This window comes from Chamaea fasciata, unplaced genomic scaffold (assembly GCF_029207755.1).
Source record: "Chamaea fasciata isolate MVZ Bird 193981 ecotype frontalis unplaced genomic scaffold, bChaFas1.0.hap1 SCAF_17, whole genome shotgun sequence".
Taxonomy (NCBI): Eukaryota; Metazoa; Chordata; class Aves; order Passeriformes; family Sylviidae; genus Chamaea; species Chamaea fasciata.
In genome coordinates, this window is record NW_027094102.1 from 6,829,783 (window position 1) to 6,849,295 (window position 19,513).

The 19,513-nt window shown below is 54.5% G+C and overlaps 1 protein-coding gene across 5 annotated transcripts in view; it reads left to right on the forward strand.

Annotated features, from left to right (window-relative positions):
- Positions 1-1,821: 1,821 nt before the first annotated feature.
- The window catches only part of ZNF512B (zinc finger protein 512B), a 30,084-nt gene continuing 12,392 nt past the window's right edge, over positions 1,822-19,513 (forward strand). Inside the window, exons 1-13 of one of the 5 annotated variants that reach the window (XM_066198604.1) lie at positions 1,822-1,872; positions 5,976-6,098; positions 7,106-7,185; positions 7,936-8,064; positions 8,387-8,559; positions 8,725-8,978; positions 9,766-9,837; positions 11,434-11,568; positions 12,886-13,010; positions 15,405-15,497; positions 16,338-16,436; positions 17,147-17,434; positions 17,997-18,188. In XM_066198604.1, coding sequence (XP_066054701.1) covers positions 5,978-6,098; positions 7,106-7,185; positions 7,936-8,064; positions 8,387-8,559; positions 8,725-8,978; positions 9,766-9,837; positions 11,434-11,568; positions 12,886-13,010; positions 15,405-15,497; positions 16,338-16,436; positions 17,147-17,434; positions 17,997-18,188 — 1,761 coding nt within the window. In that variant the 5' untranslated portion in view covers positions 1,822-1,872; positions 5,976-5,977. Of the gene's footprint in view, positions 1,873-2,095; positions 2,115-5,975; positions 6,099-7,105; positions 7,186-7,935; positions 8,065-8,386; positions 8,560-8,724; positions 8,979-9,765; positions 9,838-11,433; positions 11,569-12,885; positions 13,011-15,404; positions 15,498-16,337; positions 16,437-17,146; positions 17,435-17,996; positions 18,189-19,513 lie in introns of those variants that run through there. The other 4 variants (XM_066198607.1, XM_066198605.1, XM_066198606.1 and 1 more) reach the window with 4 other exon arrangements.

Genomic DNA, 19,513 nt, shown 5'->3' on the forward strand with positions numbered 1-19,513 from the left:
TCCTCCTGCCTCGTGTGGTGGGAACAGTAGGGACAGTGGGAACAGTGACCAGGGGGCCAGAGCACTGGGGAATCACCACGTGGCCCCTCCACAGCATCGTGCTGGCTTGCAAGGATGAGCTCTCATCCACAACCCACCTTTGCAACAAAGCCATGGTGCAAGAGGAGATGTGATGGTTTCCCGTGACCACATGGAGGAAAGCAGTACCACTGCCCCTAGTGCTCTTCCTCCTCCTCATCCTCCTGCCTTTCCCTGCACAGCTCTGCCTATGAAACAAAGCACTCCTCAGCATCTGCTTAACATTTGCTGTTCTTTTCAAATCCATTCCTTGGCTCCCTCTGCTCAGTAGAGCCTGAAAATAACAACGTGGGTGCCTTTATATTGCATAATTTCAAAGGTTTGCGCCTGACCCAGCCTATAGCTGCTCTCCCTGCCCCTGTCTAACCCCAGGGTGGCCAAGTTCCCCTACCTCCCCTCACCTTCATGCCATTCCCAGAGATGCAAAACTGTGCTTTGTGGATGCAGAAAATGGGCATGGTGGCAATTCAGCACACGTGGAGCAGCTGTCAGGATGAGCGACGGGCACGGTTTACAGCGAGGAGGGAACCTCGAAGGTGCTGAAGGTGCTGCCTGGTCTCAGCCAGCACGTGGAGCTGCCCGACAGCCACCCCGAGGCAGCCGAGCTCTCCCCGGAGGCAGCTCCCAGGCTGGGAAGCGAGGCCGCCTCGGCTATGCCTCGTTTTATACAAAGAAGGTGGGTTGTGCCTGTCCCTCCCACCCTGCTGAGCACCCTCCGCTCCACCGATAATCATACCTAGCAATTACACCGAGCTTTCCCTGCTCTCTGCAGACGTTAATTAAGCTCTTTTCCCCGCAGTGGAGACAAAGAGGGGAAAACCGCGGGGAAACTCCCGGCTTGGGTTGGGCTTTTTTTTTTGCACGACTGTGCCACAGGGCCTCCCAGTTCCCGGCAGCACCGCTGGAGCCACACGCCGGTAATGGCAGGCACGGTGGCCCTGACAGCAATGCTTGCTCTGGGTTCTGCTCTCACCTGGCAAAATTAATGTGATTTTCCCTCATTTCTGGGCTACTGCTGGATCCTGGTGTGGCTGTGTATTCCCGCAGCCAGTGACCAATGCTGGCTCTGCCCTGCGGCACCTTCCCAGGTGCCACCAGCTCTGCAGGGGTGACATCCCAAGCCTGGGAGCTGGGAAACTGCCCCATGGACATTTTAACAGGCTCACAGCCAGCATCGTTCCCAGGGGTTGGGATGACTTTACAAGGGGATCTGGAGCCCCCTGGGTTTAGATGGATGGATGGGGAGGGCATCCTACCTGCACCTTTTCAGGCAGGATGATGAACGGGATACCCTGGAGAGAACAGTGACATACAGGACACTGCCAACACCTTGGAAGGTAGGGCAATGGGCAGGACACCCTGGAGGAAAGGATATCGGGCAGGGCACCTTGCCGGGCAGAACGACAAGGAGGTCAACTTGGAGAACAGGGCAAGGGGGAAGGTGTCCTGCCTACGACCTGGAGGGCAGGACATCAGGGAGGACACCCTGAAGGGGAAAATGACAGGACACTCAGGCAGGACGACGGGCAGAACAGGCTGCCTGCACCCCGGAGGGTGTGACGGAGGCCAAACACCCCGGAGGTGCGGGTGGCAGCTCGGCACCCTGCCCGCATCCCGCAGAGGCAGCGCAGCCCTGCCCGCGCCGGGGTCCGGCCGCACCTGCCCAGGTCAGCCCGGCCCGGGGGGCGCTGCCCCGTCCCGCCCTCCCGGGGCGGCGCCCCCGCCCGTCCTCCCGGTGCCGATCGCGGTGCCGGTCCCGGAGCCAGGCGAGGCCGGAGCGGCCCGGTGGCGGCGGTGAGGGGCGCGGGGAGGGCCGGGCCGGGCCGGGCGGGGCGGGGAGCGCGCATGAGCCGCGGCAGCGGCGGCGGCGGCGGCGGCGAGGGGCGGGCGGGAGCGCGGCAGCGGAGCGCGGCGCCGCCGCGGGTGTGGGCGCGCCGGGAGCCCCGCACGGCGGCCCGGGGGCGGCGGGCGGCACCGCCTGGCCGGCCGGGGGGTGCCGGCCCTGCGCGCCCCGCACCGCGGCCCGGCCCGCCGAGGTAAGCACCGAGCGGCCCCCGGCCCGCCCGGCCCCGCGGCGGGGACCCCCGCGCCCCGCTCCGCTCCGCTCCGCTCCGCCCGCCGCCGCGTCGCCATTTTGCCGCTCGCTCTTCCCCTCCCGGAGCGCGGCCGGGCCGGGCCGGGCCCTCCGTCCCCTCCGTGCCGGGCCCGGCCCGCGGGGGAGCCCCGGCCGCCTCCCGGGGATGGGGCGCGGGCCCGGGGGGTGAGAGGCCCGGGCGGCGCTGCCCGCGGGGTGACAGCGGGGAGGAGCAGTCAGGGGACGCGGGTGGCACGGCCGGGCCGGGAGGTGACAGGGCAGAGGTCTCTGCGCCCGGGAGGTGACAGCGGCACCGGGCAGGGCAGAGCTCCCCGCGCCCTGGAGGTGACAGCGGCGCCGGGCAGAGCTCCCCGCACCCGGTGACCCCCGGGACGGGGGACACCCCAGACCCCGCGGCGCGGTGAGGACTCATTGTCTGCCCGGCATGTGCGGGCGCTCTTCCCTTCATGTCAGTGCCCGGGGACAGAGACGGGAGGCACGGGATAACGCGCCTCGAACAGAAACTTTACGCCCTCAAAAGCCTCGTCTGCGCCTGGTCAGAGCCATGTGCGGCGGGAGCGCTGGGTGCGTGCCTCGGGTGAGGTTCTCCCTCCTGGGCAGCCTCCAGGGTGTCACGCGTTTTGGGTGATAGCGGCGGGGGGATGTGCCGTGTCCCTCCGGAGCCGCCCGGCCGCCAGCCGTGTCCAGGGAAAAGCTCACACAAGGGCTTCACCCACCACGTGCTTCCCTCTCGGGGAAACCTCCAACGAGGGCGATTCTTCAAGAGGAAGCCTCTCCCTCCTCTTCCTTGTTTTTATTTCCTGGAAGTTTTTCCCTGCAGCTGTGGTTCTGCCAGGAGTTCATGGGAGGGAGCACAGCTCCTCTGACAGCAACAGGGATGGCAATGCCCTTTGGCGTCCATCGTCTCTGCTGGTCTCATTGCATCGCTGCTGGCGCACGGCTTGTGCTGGGACAAGCAGCTCCCTTGGCTTTTGGCATTCCGTACCTCTGGAGGTGTTGGTAAATTACTGATGATAGGTGGAGCAGATTGACAGGTGACCAGGCAGTTGTCGTGCAGCAAAGTCCATCCGTAGCGATGAGACTGCGGTGGGAATCCCAGCAGGAGAACTTGGGGTCACGATCTGCAGGTGACTTTCCCCCGGTAACCGTAAGGACGTTGTGAGAGGGTCACAGCTGTCCCTGGCTATGTACATGCTCCTTCAGGCCTGATCCAAATTAACGGATAGGCATTTCTACATGGCATTATTTCCCCCTTTCCATTCTATGCCCAGTTTCTCGCTGTGCAGGACTGCCAGTGGCTTGGGAACAGTGCCTTTCATTCCCAAATATCACTTCCCACAGCTGTGAGTTTCCTCTTTACCCTTGCTCCCAGCAGTGCCAGCTTGGCCTTCACTCCTCACATTTTGGTGCCTGCGTTTACAAGAGCTTTTTTTTTTTTTCCTGGAGCTGAAGTGGGATTCTTCAAAAATGTTGCCACAAACTTCTAAAATGTTACCTCGAAAGGGCTGGAGCCCTCATACTATCAGGCCCAGCCTTCCCGCACCACATCCCATCCCTGGCTCATGGCCAGAACCTCTGGATACCTTCTCATTACCAGTTGCAAAAGAGTTTTCAGCAAAACCTTAAGGACAGCATGGAAGAGCACAGGCTGTTGCCTGTTTGCAGGGTGTGTTACTCAAAAATGAGTGAGAAGGTTGAACGTTACCGAAAAACCCCACAACAGGCTGATTTTTGCTCCGTGTCTCCAGGACAATTCCTCTGTGATCCCTAGGGTTGTGTCAGTGGCCGGGGAGAAGATTTTGGCTCTTGCTGACTGGTTTATGAGGTTTTTATTTTTCATTTGGTTAAAAAATAAGGGGAAAGATGCAGAGGAGTATTTGGTGTGAAAAAACAGAAGATTCAGAACCTCTGAAGCTGGGCAGGGAGGATTCCTTTGAGGGGACAGATGTGTTTAGGGGGATGAAAGGTGTCCAGCTGCTGGAGCAGGGCTGGGCACTTTGGATGTTCTGGGAGGGGAGAGTTGGGCTTCTGCTCAGTGGTGTGCAGTGTCATGAGGTGCAGGAGGTGAGCACCAGGGATGTCAACAGGGTCTGCCATGGCTGTCACTCTGCGTCTCACCTCGAGCTGGGCAGCGAGGCAGGCAAGGAGGTTCTGTGCTCTGTCCCTCATTGCGTTTTGGCGCTAGCCCTGGCTGGATTAAGGTGTCAGTTGTGTGGATTTCCTCTTTGTTTTCACTCCATTGTAAGTGCAGGAGACTTGTCTTCAGCTTTCACTTCATTGGCTTTTTGTAAGTCTCTTTTTTCCCCTTTTTTTCTTTGAGCAACATGAGCGAGGTTCACTCAGAGGTGCCAGGAGGCAGCATGGGGAGGAAGGGGACTAGCACATTTGCCCCTGGAGGACTGGGACAGTAGCAGTGTCCACACTGATGGAAGTGGAGCAGCGATTTAGGAAGGAACCACAGGAACTCCTCTCTGTGCCTGCTCCAGAAAGGAGCTGCTGTCAGGCAGGCTACAAACTCCTACCCAGCTCTCTCACCAAAAGAGCCCAAATTATTTGAATCAGCAATCCCCATGTTCAGCACGAAATGCCACAGAACCAGTTGCCGAGGCTGGAATTTCTCACTTGATCTGATTGACCTTTGTGTCCATGCAAACAACCACATATGTGTCACCGGCCAAGCACATGCTAGAAGCTTTTGCCAGTTCTTGGAGCGTGTGGGCTGCATCCCACATGGAAAGTCCCTGATCCTACACAGAAAGTCCCTGGGGACACCTCAGAAAGAACTGCTGGACTCTTGTGTCCTGCATGTTGGTGGCGTGGCTGGCAATGTGGCCACACAGGAGATGCTCCTCCATCCCTTTGGGCATGAGGACAGACAGGATGAGTGTGGATGCTTTGGGAGTCAGCTCCGTTGAGTTAAATGATGCTAAACACGTGGGAGGAATTGCATGTGACGTGTCAAATCCGTGTTTTAAAAAATGCCTGGGTGAACATCAGCATCCCATCCCAGCCAAGGTCTCAAGGTCATGGTGGTCCAAGGAATCTCTTCCCAAGGGCCTGATGCTCTCGTTGTGGAGGCGTGGAGGACTTTTTTTCTCCAAATCCATATATGGCATCTCCCATCCCTCATCCCCCAAAGGCTACCAGTGCCTTTGCTTGTGCTGTTGGGAGGAGAAGAAGGAACTTGAAGCCAGAGGCAGAGCCAGCCCTGCCATTGGCTTCCTCTTGGCACTGCTGAATGGAGAGGTGTCCTACTGCCCACTTCCGTCAGGAGTGAGAGTGGGCCTTGTGCGATCGTTCCTGATGTTCATTATTTATAGAGAAGCCAAATTGAATTATTAATACGGAAAATTCAGATAACATTAACAATTCTCAGTTTATAACAGTTTCCCATTAATAAGGAAAATTGGAAATTTATCATTACATCTGTTCATTAAAACTCACTGGTTTTTTTTGCTTTTGGTGTCTTAAATGAAAGCGGAGAAATAAACGAAGAGGAAAAGCCATTTATTCACTACTTCTCTGGACAAAGTCAGCCCATAATTTTTAATAAAGTCTTTGCCATTGTATCTGAAGGGGAAGCCAGGCTGTAATGAAAGCAGCTTTCCAGCCATGTCTGTGGCGTTCCTCAACTGTAGAACAAATACTCGGAAGCACGTCCCGTTTCTTCTCTTTGTGAGAATCTCGAAGCTGCATGATGGTTTTCTCATTTCCCTCCTTCCCCAGCAGCTCTCCTTGCTTTCACCATGTGTTGTTCCCAGCCGCAAGGAGTGAATTTTAACGCCTCCCCTGCTTCTTTCAGAGATGGCGGATTCCTATACCTGTAAAGGGGGAAGGAAAACTGCAGGCTCTAACAAACCCGCTGCCAGCAAAGAAAGCAGGACAGAGGCGAGGATAAACCCTCAGGCAGAGCTGCCCAAGCTGGGTAAGGAGCCGATTTGTCCTTTCAGTGGAGGTGGGTGGGGTGGAGGGGATGAGCCCAGTGGCGGGAGTTGGGGGCTGGCTGCTGAAACAAGTGGCCTGGGTCTCGATGTGTCTTTGCTCCTCACTTCGACTCACCAGTGAGGGCTGTGCTGGCCGAAAAGCCCCAGCCCTGGGAGCTGCAAAGAGCTGCTGCCTGGGAGCAGGAGGGGAGGGATGGAGATGGTCTCCCCCTACGGAGAGGCATGTGTCTGGCTTAACGAGATGGGTGTCTCGCTGCCTATTTATCGTGTCGGTAGCTAAGTGTTACATCAAAGGATGGAAAGGCTTAAATGAGTTCAGGCCATCTGCTGCCTCCCGTGTCGCGGCCCCCGGGATGGAGGCTTGCGAGCGTATGAGCCCTGGGGGACCCTCACACTAAGGGCTGTCACGCTGATGGATGGCTGATTTCTCTATCCAGGAATCTCCAGGCCCAAGGAGATTTTTCCTCCTGTCTGTTTATGCTGGGCAGATCCCCTCTATGAGAGAGGCTCCCACAGCCTTTACCTTGCTAAGCTCTGGATGCCAAGGGGTGGCTGCACCCCAGGAGGAGTTTGGACCCCAGTGATGTAGCTCAAATGGGGCTTCCAAAATCAGTGGCTTTGTGGGGAAATGCGTGTGCCCTAAATGTTTCCCAGATGCCACTGTTACCTTGAGGGGATTGAAGCCATAATTGCTAACAGAGGAGGATAACTTATTGCTAAAGGGAATGAACTCCAGCTGTCCACAATATGAACACGCCTGTGTTCAGGAGACTGTTTTTCCCTGTGCCACATCTTATCAGCACCTCATTTGCAGGGGAGCTGGCATTGCCTTCCAGAGGGGAGTCTCCATCCCTGCTAAGACAGAGAATGGCCAGCCTAGAGCTGAGGGTGCCAGGCAGGCAGCAGGAAGCTGGAGCTGGGGCAGCAGAATTACTGGGACAGCGGCTCCTCCGGCATGGCTGGTGATGTGTGCTGTGTCTGTTTGCAGGAAATGCAGCCAGTGACAAAACCGAAGGCAAGAAGAAAGGAAGACCCAAGGCTGAGAACCAGGCGCTTAAAGACATCCCTGTAAGACCCCACACACTCCAGTCCCTGAGCCCTCCCAGCTTCGCTCTGTCTCACATGCCCTGCACTGTGCACTCCAGCCAGCCCCATTCCAGGGTTAAACCTGCCTTCCCTGGGGTTTAATCTTCAGAGCAACTTTGTCTTGGGCTGAGCAAGATCTCAACCCCTACATGCAGGCATCCAGCATCTTCCGAAACCCTGGTTAAGGAACTGGACCCCTTTCCAGCCTTGCTTTCCCAGGGCCATGTCCAGATGACTGGGTCCTGTCACAACCATGTCAGGCTTGGCTAATGAGCCGGCAGCAATGGTAAGGGGGTGATTTATTCCCTGCAGAGTTGTGCAGTTTAATTCCTGCCTGGTGGCATGGACAACACATGGAGCAGTTTGTCATGAGAGCAGGGGCATGAGATGATTTACGGACTAGATGAAGTGTGGGGTGATTAAATCAGCCGGGTGACTTCGGGCCTGATTTATTCCCCAGCGTGGTAGGGAGTGTGCGTGTGCTCTGGAGGCACGGCAAGGTAAAGCCTCAGCAGGAATCATTAGCTTATGGAGCCTGCAGCATCTGTCCCAGCAGCTTTCCCTGGAGTGAGCACTACTACACTGAAACACACCCCTGGGGTCCACTTCGTGGCTGTGTGGTGGAAAGGATGGATGGAAACGATGCCCTCCCAGCTCCCTTGGGATGCATCAGCACACACCCAGGCACAGAGTGCTCTTAACTCAGTTATCTCTTGTTTCTCCTGTTCCCAGCTCCCTCTGATGAACCAGTGGAAGGACGAATTCAAAGCCCACTCTAGGGTGAAATGTCCCAATTCAGGCTGCTGGCTGGAGTTCCCCAGCATTTATGGCTTGAAGTACCACTATCAGCGTTGCCAAGGGGTAAGGATACTGGAGAACTGTCTGTCCTTTCCAGTTCCATTACCATCTGCAGGGTAATGCTGCTCTCAGGCCTTAAACACCAGGAAAAACATGAGGTGAAAATGGGGAGGGCATAGATGGGCCAGGAGCAATTCGGGTGTGAGAGGGACTGAGGTCTCTCCAGCTCAGTGTGAGGTCTAGCCCGGGGGATCATGGACTTACGGTAACTGTTTGGAAGGGCAGAAGGGTATTACACATGATTTATGTTCATGCCTGTGTCAGAAAAAGCCTCTCTTTTGTGGTCCAACATCTGTGCTCACCTGCCTCTCCCTGCTCCACACAGGGTGCGATCTCAGAGAAGCTGACATACTCATGCTCATACTGCGAAGCTGCCTTCACCTCCAAAACCCAGCTGGAAAAGCATCGGCTCTGGAATCACTTGGACCGGCCAGTGCCAACCAGCAAAGCAGAAAACAAAGTGCCCAAGGCCATTGGGAAGAGCAGTGGAAAGAAAAGGTACCAGGCGGTGGCTAGGCTGCGTGGCAGTGGCATAGGGGTGGCTGGGAGAAGGGGGACATGCCGGCCTCCATTCCTACAACCTGGGCTGGCGACGGGGGGAGAGGTGTCAGGACACGTGTCTAACAACCCCTCTTTAAACAAGCCCTCTGTGCTTTGCCCTAGACCTGCTGAGAGTTCAGCTTGCCCCACCATCCATCCCAAACAGGCAAAGACGGAAAAAGCCGTGGCCCAGGAGCACGCGGAGAACGGCGAGTGCCTGGCGGAGAGCCGGGAGAGCAAGGAGTTCCAGATTGCAGCAGCTGAGGCCATGGCAGCTGCCACCCCCACGGCCAAGTCCTCCAGTGGCAAGGACAGCGGGCAACAGCGGGGCAGCCAGGCCTCGCTGCAGGAGGAAGACCCTGAGAGGATGAAGCACAGTAAGATTAGAGCCCAGGGCTACACTGGTTCGGGAGCCCAGAGAGAGGTGTCCCACGGAGAGGGGTTCTGCTGCAGCCAACACTGCTGCAAGTCTCTGAATCCAAGAGATTCAGAGAATCCAAGCTAAGCCTTGTTTCTGGACCTTAGTAACTTGCCCTGCTCTCCGGTTTCTTGCAACTTCATTTAGAGTTAAAACTCAGTTGTAGCCGTGGTAGAAATATTTCTAAAGGACCTGTGTGATGGTTGGATTTGATGATCTTAGAGATTTTCCTGTGATAGGATTGGAAATGGATTGAATTCCTGGCAGCACAGCAAACTGCTATGTCAGCCTGTCTGTCCTCTCTGAGTGTGTTAGGTTAAACCAGGATGGTTCTGGCAAACTCTTTTTCCTGAAGGATTGGGACAGGGTGAGGAACTTCTAGCTGTCCATAGCCACTGCAGAGCTGGTGTAGGGCAGTGGTTGTCCCCATCATGGTTTGGGGTTCCACTGCTTACAGGACCAAAGCAAACCACCGCAGCCACACGTGGGAACTGCTTAGCTTTTGCACTAGGTAGAGCCACCACTTTCACTCATTGAATTAATCTTGAATAACAGATTTATCCTGGTTTTGTGGAGTGGGAAGCAGCAGTCTATTGGTGTTTAGTGGGTGGGTCCTTCATTTGACAGCCTTTGACCCACTCCTTACATGGAGTGTGTGCCCAGCCTATGCTTCAGGACTGATGAATCCCCCTGACAGTACAGTTATTTGACCAAATCTCTCTCTCTGTTTCTCTCTTTTGAGTCAGGAAGGAAACAGAAAACTCCTAAGAAGTTTACGGGGGAGCAGCCGTCCATCTCGGGGACATTTGGACTCAAAGGTAATACAACTCTGGTCATCTGTAGGGTTGTACCTTCTCCTTGGGGCATTGCAGGGAAGCCCCTTCCCCAAGATCCCTCCCTGTGGTGGAGCCAGATGAAGCCTGAGGACCTCACACTGGAGGAGCTGGCGTCTTTTACCATGAGAGAGTCATAAAGGGGTTGAGAAGCAGCGGCAGAGCTGGGACTGATAACAACCTTGTCTGCTCTGTTCTGGAGCCTGGCGCTGGGAAATGAGGCAAGAGGGGAAAGGATCCGGGTATGTTCATCTGTAACACAAGAGTAACGAGCTGCTGACACCAGCAAGATATGAGAAACATCATCTCATCACCATCCCACCATCCTGGGATGTCGCAGCGTTTCCAGTGGCGTCGGGAAGGAGTTCTGCTGCGTAGAAAGGCTGGTGACGCACCCATCCCTCAGCCTCCATCTCCAGGGCTGGTCGCCCACATTCAGGAGAGTGAATCCAAGGGAGAGGAGACATGTTGCCGGGATGTTTGCTGAGAGGAGGCCCAGGAATTGGCTGCCGCAGCCTGACAAAGCAAGAGCAAGTGGGACTTTGGTCATGCTCCATAAATACACCCAACTGGGCTGGGAAGGAGGGGGAAATCCTGGAGCATCCCTGGAATGAGAGCAGCTGGATTCAGGCTGACTATGAGATACGTTCAGCCAGAGAAATAGAATGCGGGTTTCCAGGCACTGCAGGAGGCAGCACCTTCCAGTATGAGGCACTCGGGGGAGAGGCACTAATGGCTTTGAAGGAATTGAACACTGACGAGCCGGCTGGATGTGGTCTCCGTGATTTCCTTTCCTCTGGCTCCTGGGAAGTCTGGGCTTGCTTCCCTTACCTTCCCCACAGAGGCACTTCCAGAGGCTGAAGCGTCTGCTGTGGGTTCCTGGGGAACAAGATGTTCCCATGACCCAGTGCCTCAGGTGGAAAGTGAAGATGGGGCAGGTGTTTGCCTGCACTCCCCAAGTTCCACGTGGCAGTCACTTCCCAACGATGAGGGTGCCCCAGCATATCATGGGGTGCTGTCTCCATTCAGAGCCTAGGTTTGCAAGAGTTCACAGGGATGTGGACCCCTGTGGGACAGGTGTGGATCTGACCCTGGTACTCACCTCATTGCCTCCAGCACCTTCTGTGGAAGCACAGGCACAGGGCTGAACTGCACGTGCGTTTGGGGGATTGGATCCAGTGGAGTAAAACAGCATTTCCAGTGAAGGAACATCAGCAGGAACATCCCTTTTACACACTGAATTTGCTGTTCCCATTCCCTCTTTCAGTTTCTTGCAAAACACCCTATTTCGCTTCTCCCCAGCCTGTCTGCCTGGCTGGAGGCATCCTACCTCACTTTGCCATGGAGTTTCCATAGTTCATAAACTTGTGTTGGGGGAAATGATGCTGTTTGTAAAGCACCACAAGCTGTTAGAATATTGCTTGTCATAATTATGGACCTGAGCCTACATGTACAGCCTTGGCAGACATGCAGCCAGCTCAGTGTCCCTGGCATAGAGGGAGAGTTTTTTTTACCTGTTAAATGTGAGGTGCTCTGGAAGCATTAAAGCAAGTACTGAATAAAAATCCTCTTTCTTTACAGGTCTTGTCAAAGCAGAGGACAAAGCAAAAGCCCATCGAGCCAAGAAGCTGGAGGGAAATGCCAACATGGAGGAGCTGAAAAAGAAACCTCCAGGAGTTGGTGTGAAGAAGGAAACATCTGTGCATCCACCAGCAGGTGAGGCTGGTGGGGGCAAAGCACGGGCAGCAGCTCTGTGTGCAGTGTAGCTGCTTTTCTGTGCGCTACCCCAAACCCACATGGTCCCTACCTCCATGCCACCATCCCCACCTTCACCTGCAGCTCCTGGTCCCCACACCCCTCCAGGCCCAGCAGGCTGTTCACTGGGTGAGTTTTCTGGCAGGTTTGTCAGGAGAAGCAGCACAAAGTCAGAGGTAGGAGCAAACAACTCCTGCCCTTTTGAGAAATAACACAGATGTGGGAACAGCTACTGCTGCTAAAATGTTGGTGCCTCCACAATTGATATCCTGAAGGGCACCTTACCTTCAGTTCACTGCCAGGTCAACGTGATGAAGGTGCTGGGAGTTGAGAGCCAAGTTCCACCTGGCTTCATTGTGAGTTAGCACGTGACCCATGTGAGGATGGTGTTTTTCTAACATCATTCCCATGAATGACACCAGTGCATAACTCTGGGCGTCATTACGCCTTCCCTGAGCCTCGAGGTGCAGCCTACACCCAGCACAGGTTGCTTGCTTTCCCTGAGAGCTCTGACAGCAGGAGGAACGCAGGATGTGCAAGATAAACACAGCTGCAGTGCCTTGCACTGCTTTCAAATTCAAATAAACGACTCTCTGATCTCACAGCCATGCAAGAGCATCCAAATAAACAGACTTGGCGGATTTTATTCAGCCCAGGCTTCCCTTGCTGGAAGGCCAGCACTGCTCTGCTGAGATCACGGCGTGAACTCTGGGCCTGGGAGCTGCTCTTGGCCCCACACATCTCTTATTTTAGGTTTTTTAAAGGCTGGTCCCAGCCATTCAAATAAACAGATGCCTGGAAGCCAGCAGTCCCCCAGCTTCCTCTGTGTCTGCCGGGAAGAGGATTGCCAGAGAAGCTTTCCAGGCACACGTCCGGATGGAGCTGAGACGCTCACCTTTGTTTCACTCCCGCTAATTGTTTCATTTGGCAGGGGGAAGTTATTCCAAGCAGGGCAGGATCAGGTGGCTGGGGGCATCATCATCTTTTTTAACTCCCAGTGTGCAGGATGCCAGAGTGGTTGGAAAGACCTGGGTCTTTCCCCAAGTCACCAGGTCTGGTAGCTCCATGTGAAATGGCCCAGTGACCCAGTTTGCTTGGCCAGCTGCAAGAGAGTGGGGCAGGGAGAGCTGCATGGTTCGTGTCCAGTTTTGGCTTTGCCTGGGAGAGTGTATCTCTTTTTTTAACATCAGGAACTTTCCCACTTCACTGCTTTTCAACTTATCAAATCAGGCAGCCGAGACAGGTTGGGTGTAACACCTCTCTCCTCTCACTCACCAGCAAACCCTGAGGACCAGTGGCAACGGGAGATCAGCGAGAAGGGGGAAGTTTCCTGTCCAACCTGCAGTGTTATAACCAGGAAAACTATTGTGGGACTCAAAAAGCACATGGATGTCTGCCAGAAAGTAAGGCCTTGCGTTATTCAGTCAAACACATGGATTTTGGAGGGGAATGGATGTGTACATATGCTTCTCATAAATGTGCAGTGGTGCTCTAAAACCTTCCTGGACTGTGTTTGGTAGAACACATGTTAGCCAGCAAGCTGAGGATGACCGACTTGCATTGACCCGGAGGGATTTGGACACTAATTCTGAGCAATTCTGAATCCCTTTGTGGTCTGGGCCCCTTGCCCCAGTGTCTCAACAGAGGTAGATATTTCTAGTAGCTAAACAAATAGCTCTAAGGCTGGAGAGATTGTTGGGGTTGTCTCTAATCTGGCCTCCTGTGGAGCCCTGGCTATGGAGTTTCAGTGTGTGCTGTGCCTTGTATCAGACCAGATAAACTGGTTGCATGAGAGCGTGTCTCAGGGAGACTCCGAGCCTGGATGTGCTCAGGCAGGCTGTCAGGATGCAGGAGTTCAGTAATGGTGCAATGAAAAATTGTCTCTCTGCCACACCACCATCCATCAGAGTGCAGGATTACGTCTTCATCCGTCACCTGGCGGAGCCGTCGCCACAGAAAGCCAACGTGGGATCGATGCCTCTTGATTTGAAAATATGTGGCTAGGCTTTGATTCCACATTCATTTTCTGTAAATGCTTCCCCAGCCATTGGCTTGCTGTTTGTGCAGCAGTGGGAGGCTGCTCTCCCTCCCAAACCCTGTCCTACAGCAACACTGGGCAGAATCCTGCCGCCTTCACTATCCTCCTGGCCTCAGAGGAGTGAAGATCCTGGCCATCACTGGTCGTATTTCCTCCACTTTGGAGCATCTCCCAAGCCAAGCTGGCTCTGTGCAGGCTGCACAGCCAGATGACCTGCTGAGCAGGGCTCTGCTGGAGCAGTCAGTGGTGTATACCCTGCTGGAAATACGCCAGCCCCATATTCAGCCAAAGATTTGGGGCTCCAGCCCTTGGAGTGGCTGTTCTGTCTCACTTCCTGAGAGGCAGAGTCCTTGCCAGAGCTGGCTGTGCTGCTCTGGCAAGCTCCAGGTGTGTGTCCAGAGGTCGAACTTTCAGCATTCCATCTCTGAGATGAACCCATGGCACAATCTTAGTGAGACTCTGCTGCTACAGCCACATGGGATCCCTATCAGAAGCCACCCTGTGGTTGAGGCGCTCCCTCTTCTTTAATGACTGATATATTCCTTAGCTGGACAACAGAAAAAGGATGTGTAGGCTCCCAAAACTCTTATTTAAAAAATGGAAATTGGTTTCTCTGTTCCATGCTTGTCACTAGGCAGTCTGCACCTGTTTCCTTTGGTTTTGGAAAGGAAGTAAGGGATGGAGAAGGTTGCTACATGTTTGGGCCTGAAGGAGGCAAGGGCAGTTATAACCTCATGGTATCCCAGGATAGGAAGGCTTGTTGGAATGTGGACATGGTATGTTTTTAAGTGTTGACCAGAGGAGTAAATCCCCAATTATCTGCTAGTGGCGTATAATGAGTCAAGGAGCTGTTAGCATCCACCTTGTTAGGATCAAGTGCTTGAGTCTGGGACAAGATTAACTGATGGGAGCACAGGTACCATGAGTCACTCCCAACTTACTGCAGTGAGTCTATTCTTCATTTTCCGGGAGTTCCATAATGAGGAGAGATTTGCAGATCCATCTTCATTGCCTCTCCAGCTTTTAGCTCAGCCTTGCTTCACCTTCCCCATTCTCCCTTCAATCATCTGGCAGGAGAAGAAGGAATGACCACGGCTGGCCAGGCACTGGCTCCCTGTCGAGATCCTCTGTCTCTAGGTGCCCAGAGCATGAACCTCCTGAGTCAGTGAATTCCGGTCCCTGCCCCAGCAAAAGTCAAGATCTTGTACAAGGGGTACAAATACCCCTTGTAACTCAGGGTATGCAGTTAATGCATCTCCTCACACATTCAGGAGGTCAAGCTGGATCAAATAGCAGAGCAATAAGAGGCAGAAAATATCCCCTTGTGATTGTGTCCTTAATTTCACACAGCCCAGGCACCCAGAAATTGCACTGTACGCCAGCATCTGTCTTACTTAACAGGACTGCAGAGCACAGTCCACTGGCCATTGGTAGATCAAAGCTGCTTCTCTCTCTACCCCTTTAACAGGAAGAGTAAGACACCAGATCCAGATGTTTTCAGCCAATGAAGCTTTAAATCTAAATCCAAAATTGAATGTTTTCCAAAAACTGGGGCATGTGGGTTTGATAACACTATCCAGGACAACAGAGAGAAAGCTGTGAGCTGCAGGCAAGGCCTGGGATGGGAAGCAGGGACGCTGTGTTGCCTGCTGGGTCCCACCACTGGGTACTGCTGCAGCAACAACCACCCACTGGGTTATTGAGCAGCAGCCCTTGGAAGGATGTGGCCTGTCTGGTGACTTGCCTTTAATTCCTTCAGCTGCAGGATGCCTTGAAGTGTCAGCACTGCAAAAAGCAGTTCAAGTCCAAAGCCGGGCTGAATTACCACACCATGGCTGAACACGTCAGCAAGGTAAGGGAGCTGGGCTGTGCTTGTCTTGTGCCTCCTTTCTCCATACAGGTGATGAAGCCATCCATCAAAAGTCCTCTGTCCAGGATCTTTGTAAAGGAGGGATCCAGCTTTGGAGCATTTCACACACTGCTCAGCCCGAATGGTGGCCTTCCCCCTTCCTGTCAAGGAAAGCATTTCCTTCTCAGGTCATGAGTTAGGCTCATGTTGATCCTGATAAGTAGAGCAGAGGCCTGAAAAAATAAAAGAGGGTTTCAGATCTCAACGTGGGGGAAGATCCAGTGAGTATGGTGAGGTGGATTTTGAGTGGCAAAGCTCTGCCTCCGAAACTGTGCCTGCAAATCCGGGACTGATGGGTTCTGCCTTGCATGAATCTCAAAATCTGGTCTTTAACTCTCCACCATGCATGGGAGAAGCAGCCACAAAATTTATCATGAATAAATTTTGCAGGCACTAGTTTAGATGCTGTTTTAAAAGTCTGGTTTTGTACATCTCTGAGATACCAGGGCAAGGCATAACTACATTTCTACGTGTCCTGTGCTTACCAGTTGTGACTTGTCTTTTACCTGTGCCTTAATCTCCTGCTCTTCAGTCTTGCAGGTGAATCCTCTGTGCAGGAACTGCTCCTGAGTTTCTCAGCTGGCCCTTTAGGTATAATCACAAGAAAGGCATGAGCAGATCCAGCACATAACAACGAAGCATGGGAGATCCAGCTCTCCTAATGAGAGGTTTCCTCCAGCCCAGGGCAGCTCCCTGCAAGGCAGGGCTTTACCATCCACTCCTGGCACAGAGGACATGAGTAAATGGTTGACTCTGTCGCTTCTGTTACTTCCTTGTTTCCAGCCTGTTCCTGTGGATATCGCTGGACTTGGTGAACAGGAAGAGCGGGAAAGGCTGAGGAAAGTGCTAAAGCAGATGGGAAAACTGAAATGCCCCAATGAGGTACAAGAACAATTCTTGTTTCTCGTTCTGTGAAAAGGTGGAAGGTGTGAGTCCCATGCAGAAGGGGACATGTACTCTCCAGGCATCCCTTGGCATGTACTCGACATTTCCACCTTAGCTCAGCCATCCCAATCCCTGTCCCACTCGCTCTGTGCACTCCAGCAACAGGACAGCCCGGCAGGAGGGTGGGCACAGGGCAGACTGAGGAGTGCTGGAGGGCAGGTTCCGCCTCCTGAGCTCAGCAAGGGGCACAGCCTGTCCTGGGCACAGTGTAAAACCAAACCACACCAAAACCAGAGCTGAGCGGGTTGCAGACAAGTCACGAACAGGTAACGGAGGCATGTGGCAGAGGTTTGTCCCGCGGGTGCTTTGCTGTCCGTGCAGGCAGCACCTCCCCAGTGCCTTCCCCTCCCGCTGCCTGCTGTGTGTCTGTCCAGAGAGCTTTGTCTGTGTGTTGGGGCAGGGAGTGCCAAGGGCAGGGACAGCTCCTCCCATCCCTTCAGGGCATTGTCTGTCATGTCTGTGCCTGGCTCTTTGGGAACTGTCAAATTCCCCAACACTTGGACGGGATGGGTTGGCAGAGCTGCTCTTCGCAGTGGGCTTCTCAGGACTGTTCCTCCCTGGAGAAACAGCCCCCCAATCTTTTTAGTGTGGCCACGTGAAGCCCCAGCCCTCCTTAAAAAACCCTCTCCTTCTCCCCATCTCCATAGGGTTGCGTGGCCAACTTCTCCAGCCTGATGGGCTACCAGTACCACCAGAAGCGGTGTGGCAAGCAGCTTGCCGAGGCCGACAAGCCCGTGTTCAGCTGCCCACACTGTGGCAAGAAGTACAAATCCAAGGCTGGCCACGACTATCATGTGCGGTCAGAACACACGGCCTCGGTGAGCCCCCCGGACGCCTCCGCAATCCGAGGAGTGGGGCCATCCCCCCCTGGGGGGGACTGCAGAGCTGTGGAGTCCGTGGGCAGGACAGAGCCGGGCAGGGCCGGGCCAGGCAAGGCAGGTGCAGGCGTCGGGCCGGTGTTGTTTTCTCCCTCACATCACCATGCACGTTTGTTGTACCGTGCAGTGTCGGGGGGAACAGGGTACACCCTCCTCCACCCCTCCAGAAATGCTTTTTATGGGAGTGGTCAGCAGCATTCCCTTTCCCCAGTGCCCACGGGGCTGTGCTCCAGCCCACCCTGCATCCATGCTCTGCAGGAAAAAAAAAAAAAGACCTCAGGCTGCTCCCTCACAGGCACAGGCTGCTTGTCAGTGCTGTGGTGGCAGGATCTGTCCCTGGGGAGCATCCCTTTCTGTTCTGTTGATCCCTACTGACAGTGCATCCAACACTAATCACTCCCTAACTAATAACTGGAGACATTTATACACGTGGGAGCATGGAGGGACACAGTCTATGGCTGCTGCTGGGCTGAGGGAGGCGGGTGCTCCCCTTGCTCCCATGCCCCAGTGCAGAGGCACAAAGCAAGTCTGGAAACACACAGCCCAAACCCCAGCATCCCCATCCCGAGAGCTTGCTTGTTCTCTTGTCTTGCCCTTCCTGACTCTGTCTCTCTTGCAGCCTCCGGATGAGCCAGAAGTGAAGCCAGAGCCTGGTCCTGTAGAAGATTTTGAGAGGACCCCGAGCGGCCGCATCCGTCGGACGTCGGCGCAAGTAGCCGTCTTCCACCTCCAGGAGATAGCAGAGGATGAGCTGGCCAGGGACTGGACCAAGCGGAGGATGAAGGATGACCTGGTGCCTGAAACAAAGCGGGTGAGCAGCCTTTCGTTCTCCTTTTGGTTTTGCACTAGCTGTACACATAGATCCCAGGATTCTAGCCTGGCTCCAGCTGTAAGCGGAGATTCCAGGACTCCAGCCTGGCCCCAGCTGGTTGAGGGCTCACATGTCTCACTTGCTGTGCCTTAAATTAATTAGCTGTGATGGCAGATTTATTGCTGAAGAGCCCACCCAGCACAGGCTGAGCTGCTGTGGTCTGGAGGCTCCCAGCAGCAGGCAGCTGTGCCCTTTGGAGGAAGAGGTGGTGCATTGGGAAGAGATCAAGGTCTGGCCCCGAGAGTGTTGGGGCAGGAGGTCGTTTCTGGTCCGTGCTGAGCAGGGAAGTAGAGGCTGGCGGCCAAGAGGAGCATGTGAAAAGAGCAGATCAGATCTGAAACTATCTCCCTTGCACTGTCAGAGAGCAAAGATGCCCCAGGCAGAATTCCCTCCCTTCCACATCTCCTAAACTTCTGGGAGATGCTTTCCTGGAGGTAAAAGGCCTGCAGCATCCCAGAGCAGTGCTGCTGGGAGCAGAGGAAGGCAGAGAAGGGAGACAAGACTGAGCCCTGCAAGCTCCAGCGGCAGTGCACTCGTGGCCCAGTGCTCTGGGGTTTGCACAAGGCCCCGGCAGGCTTGAGCTTTTTGTAGGCATTGGAGTGAGTACACGTTAAACCAAACCTTCCTTCTGGCTGTGGGAGGAAGTGATTATTCCTGGGAGTGTACTAAAGCTGAAATTCCCTCCAGGTATGCTCCTTCTGGACTGTAAAAGGAATGAAGCAGCAGTAAAGCATAAACCTTTTCAGTGTAAAGGGGAAAAAAGAGAGGGAAAATAGGAGTTCTTTTTGTTTGCCAGGACTCAATGCAGAGCTCTCCTTCAAGTCTCTGCATGAGCTGCAGCCTGCTTCCTGAGCAGGTGACTGCAGTTAGGTCCCAGGCCTGTTCCTTGCTCTGAAGAGCTGGGCTTCTCTTGTCCAGTGCTCTGAAATTCACCCTAGCAAGATATTGGGCATGTTGCAAAGATGGAAGTGAGGATCAGAGGGCATCAGGAGAATGTGAATAGTCCCAGCCCAGGAGGACCTACCCCAAGCCATGAGAACAGCACAAGTCTCAGAGCCCACTTGGAGAAGTGATGGAAAAAGGGAAAAGGGGTGGCAAGAGAGCAGAGCCTGCACCAAAATGCCTTCCTGCTTCCACAGACTGTGCCATGCTGTCCTGGCACCTGTGTGTGCCCAGCAGAAGTGCCACCATGGTCCTGCAGGGACCCAGAGAAGCTCAGCCTGGCTCAGCTCTGGTCTGCATGTGGTGGGCAGCTGGAAAACCAG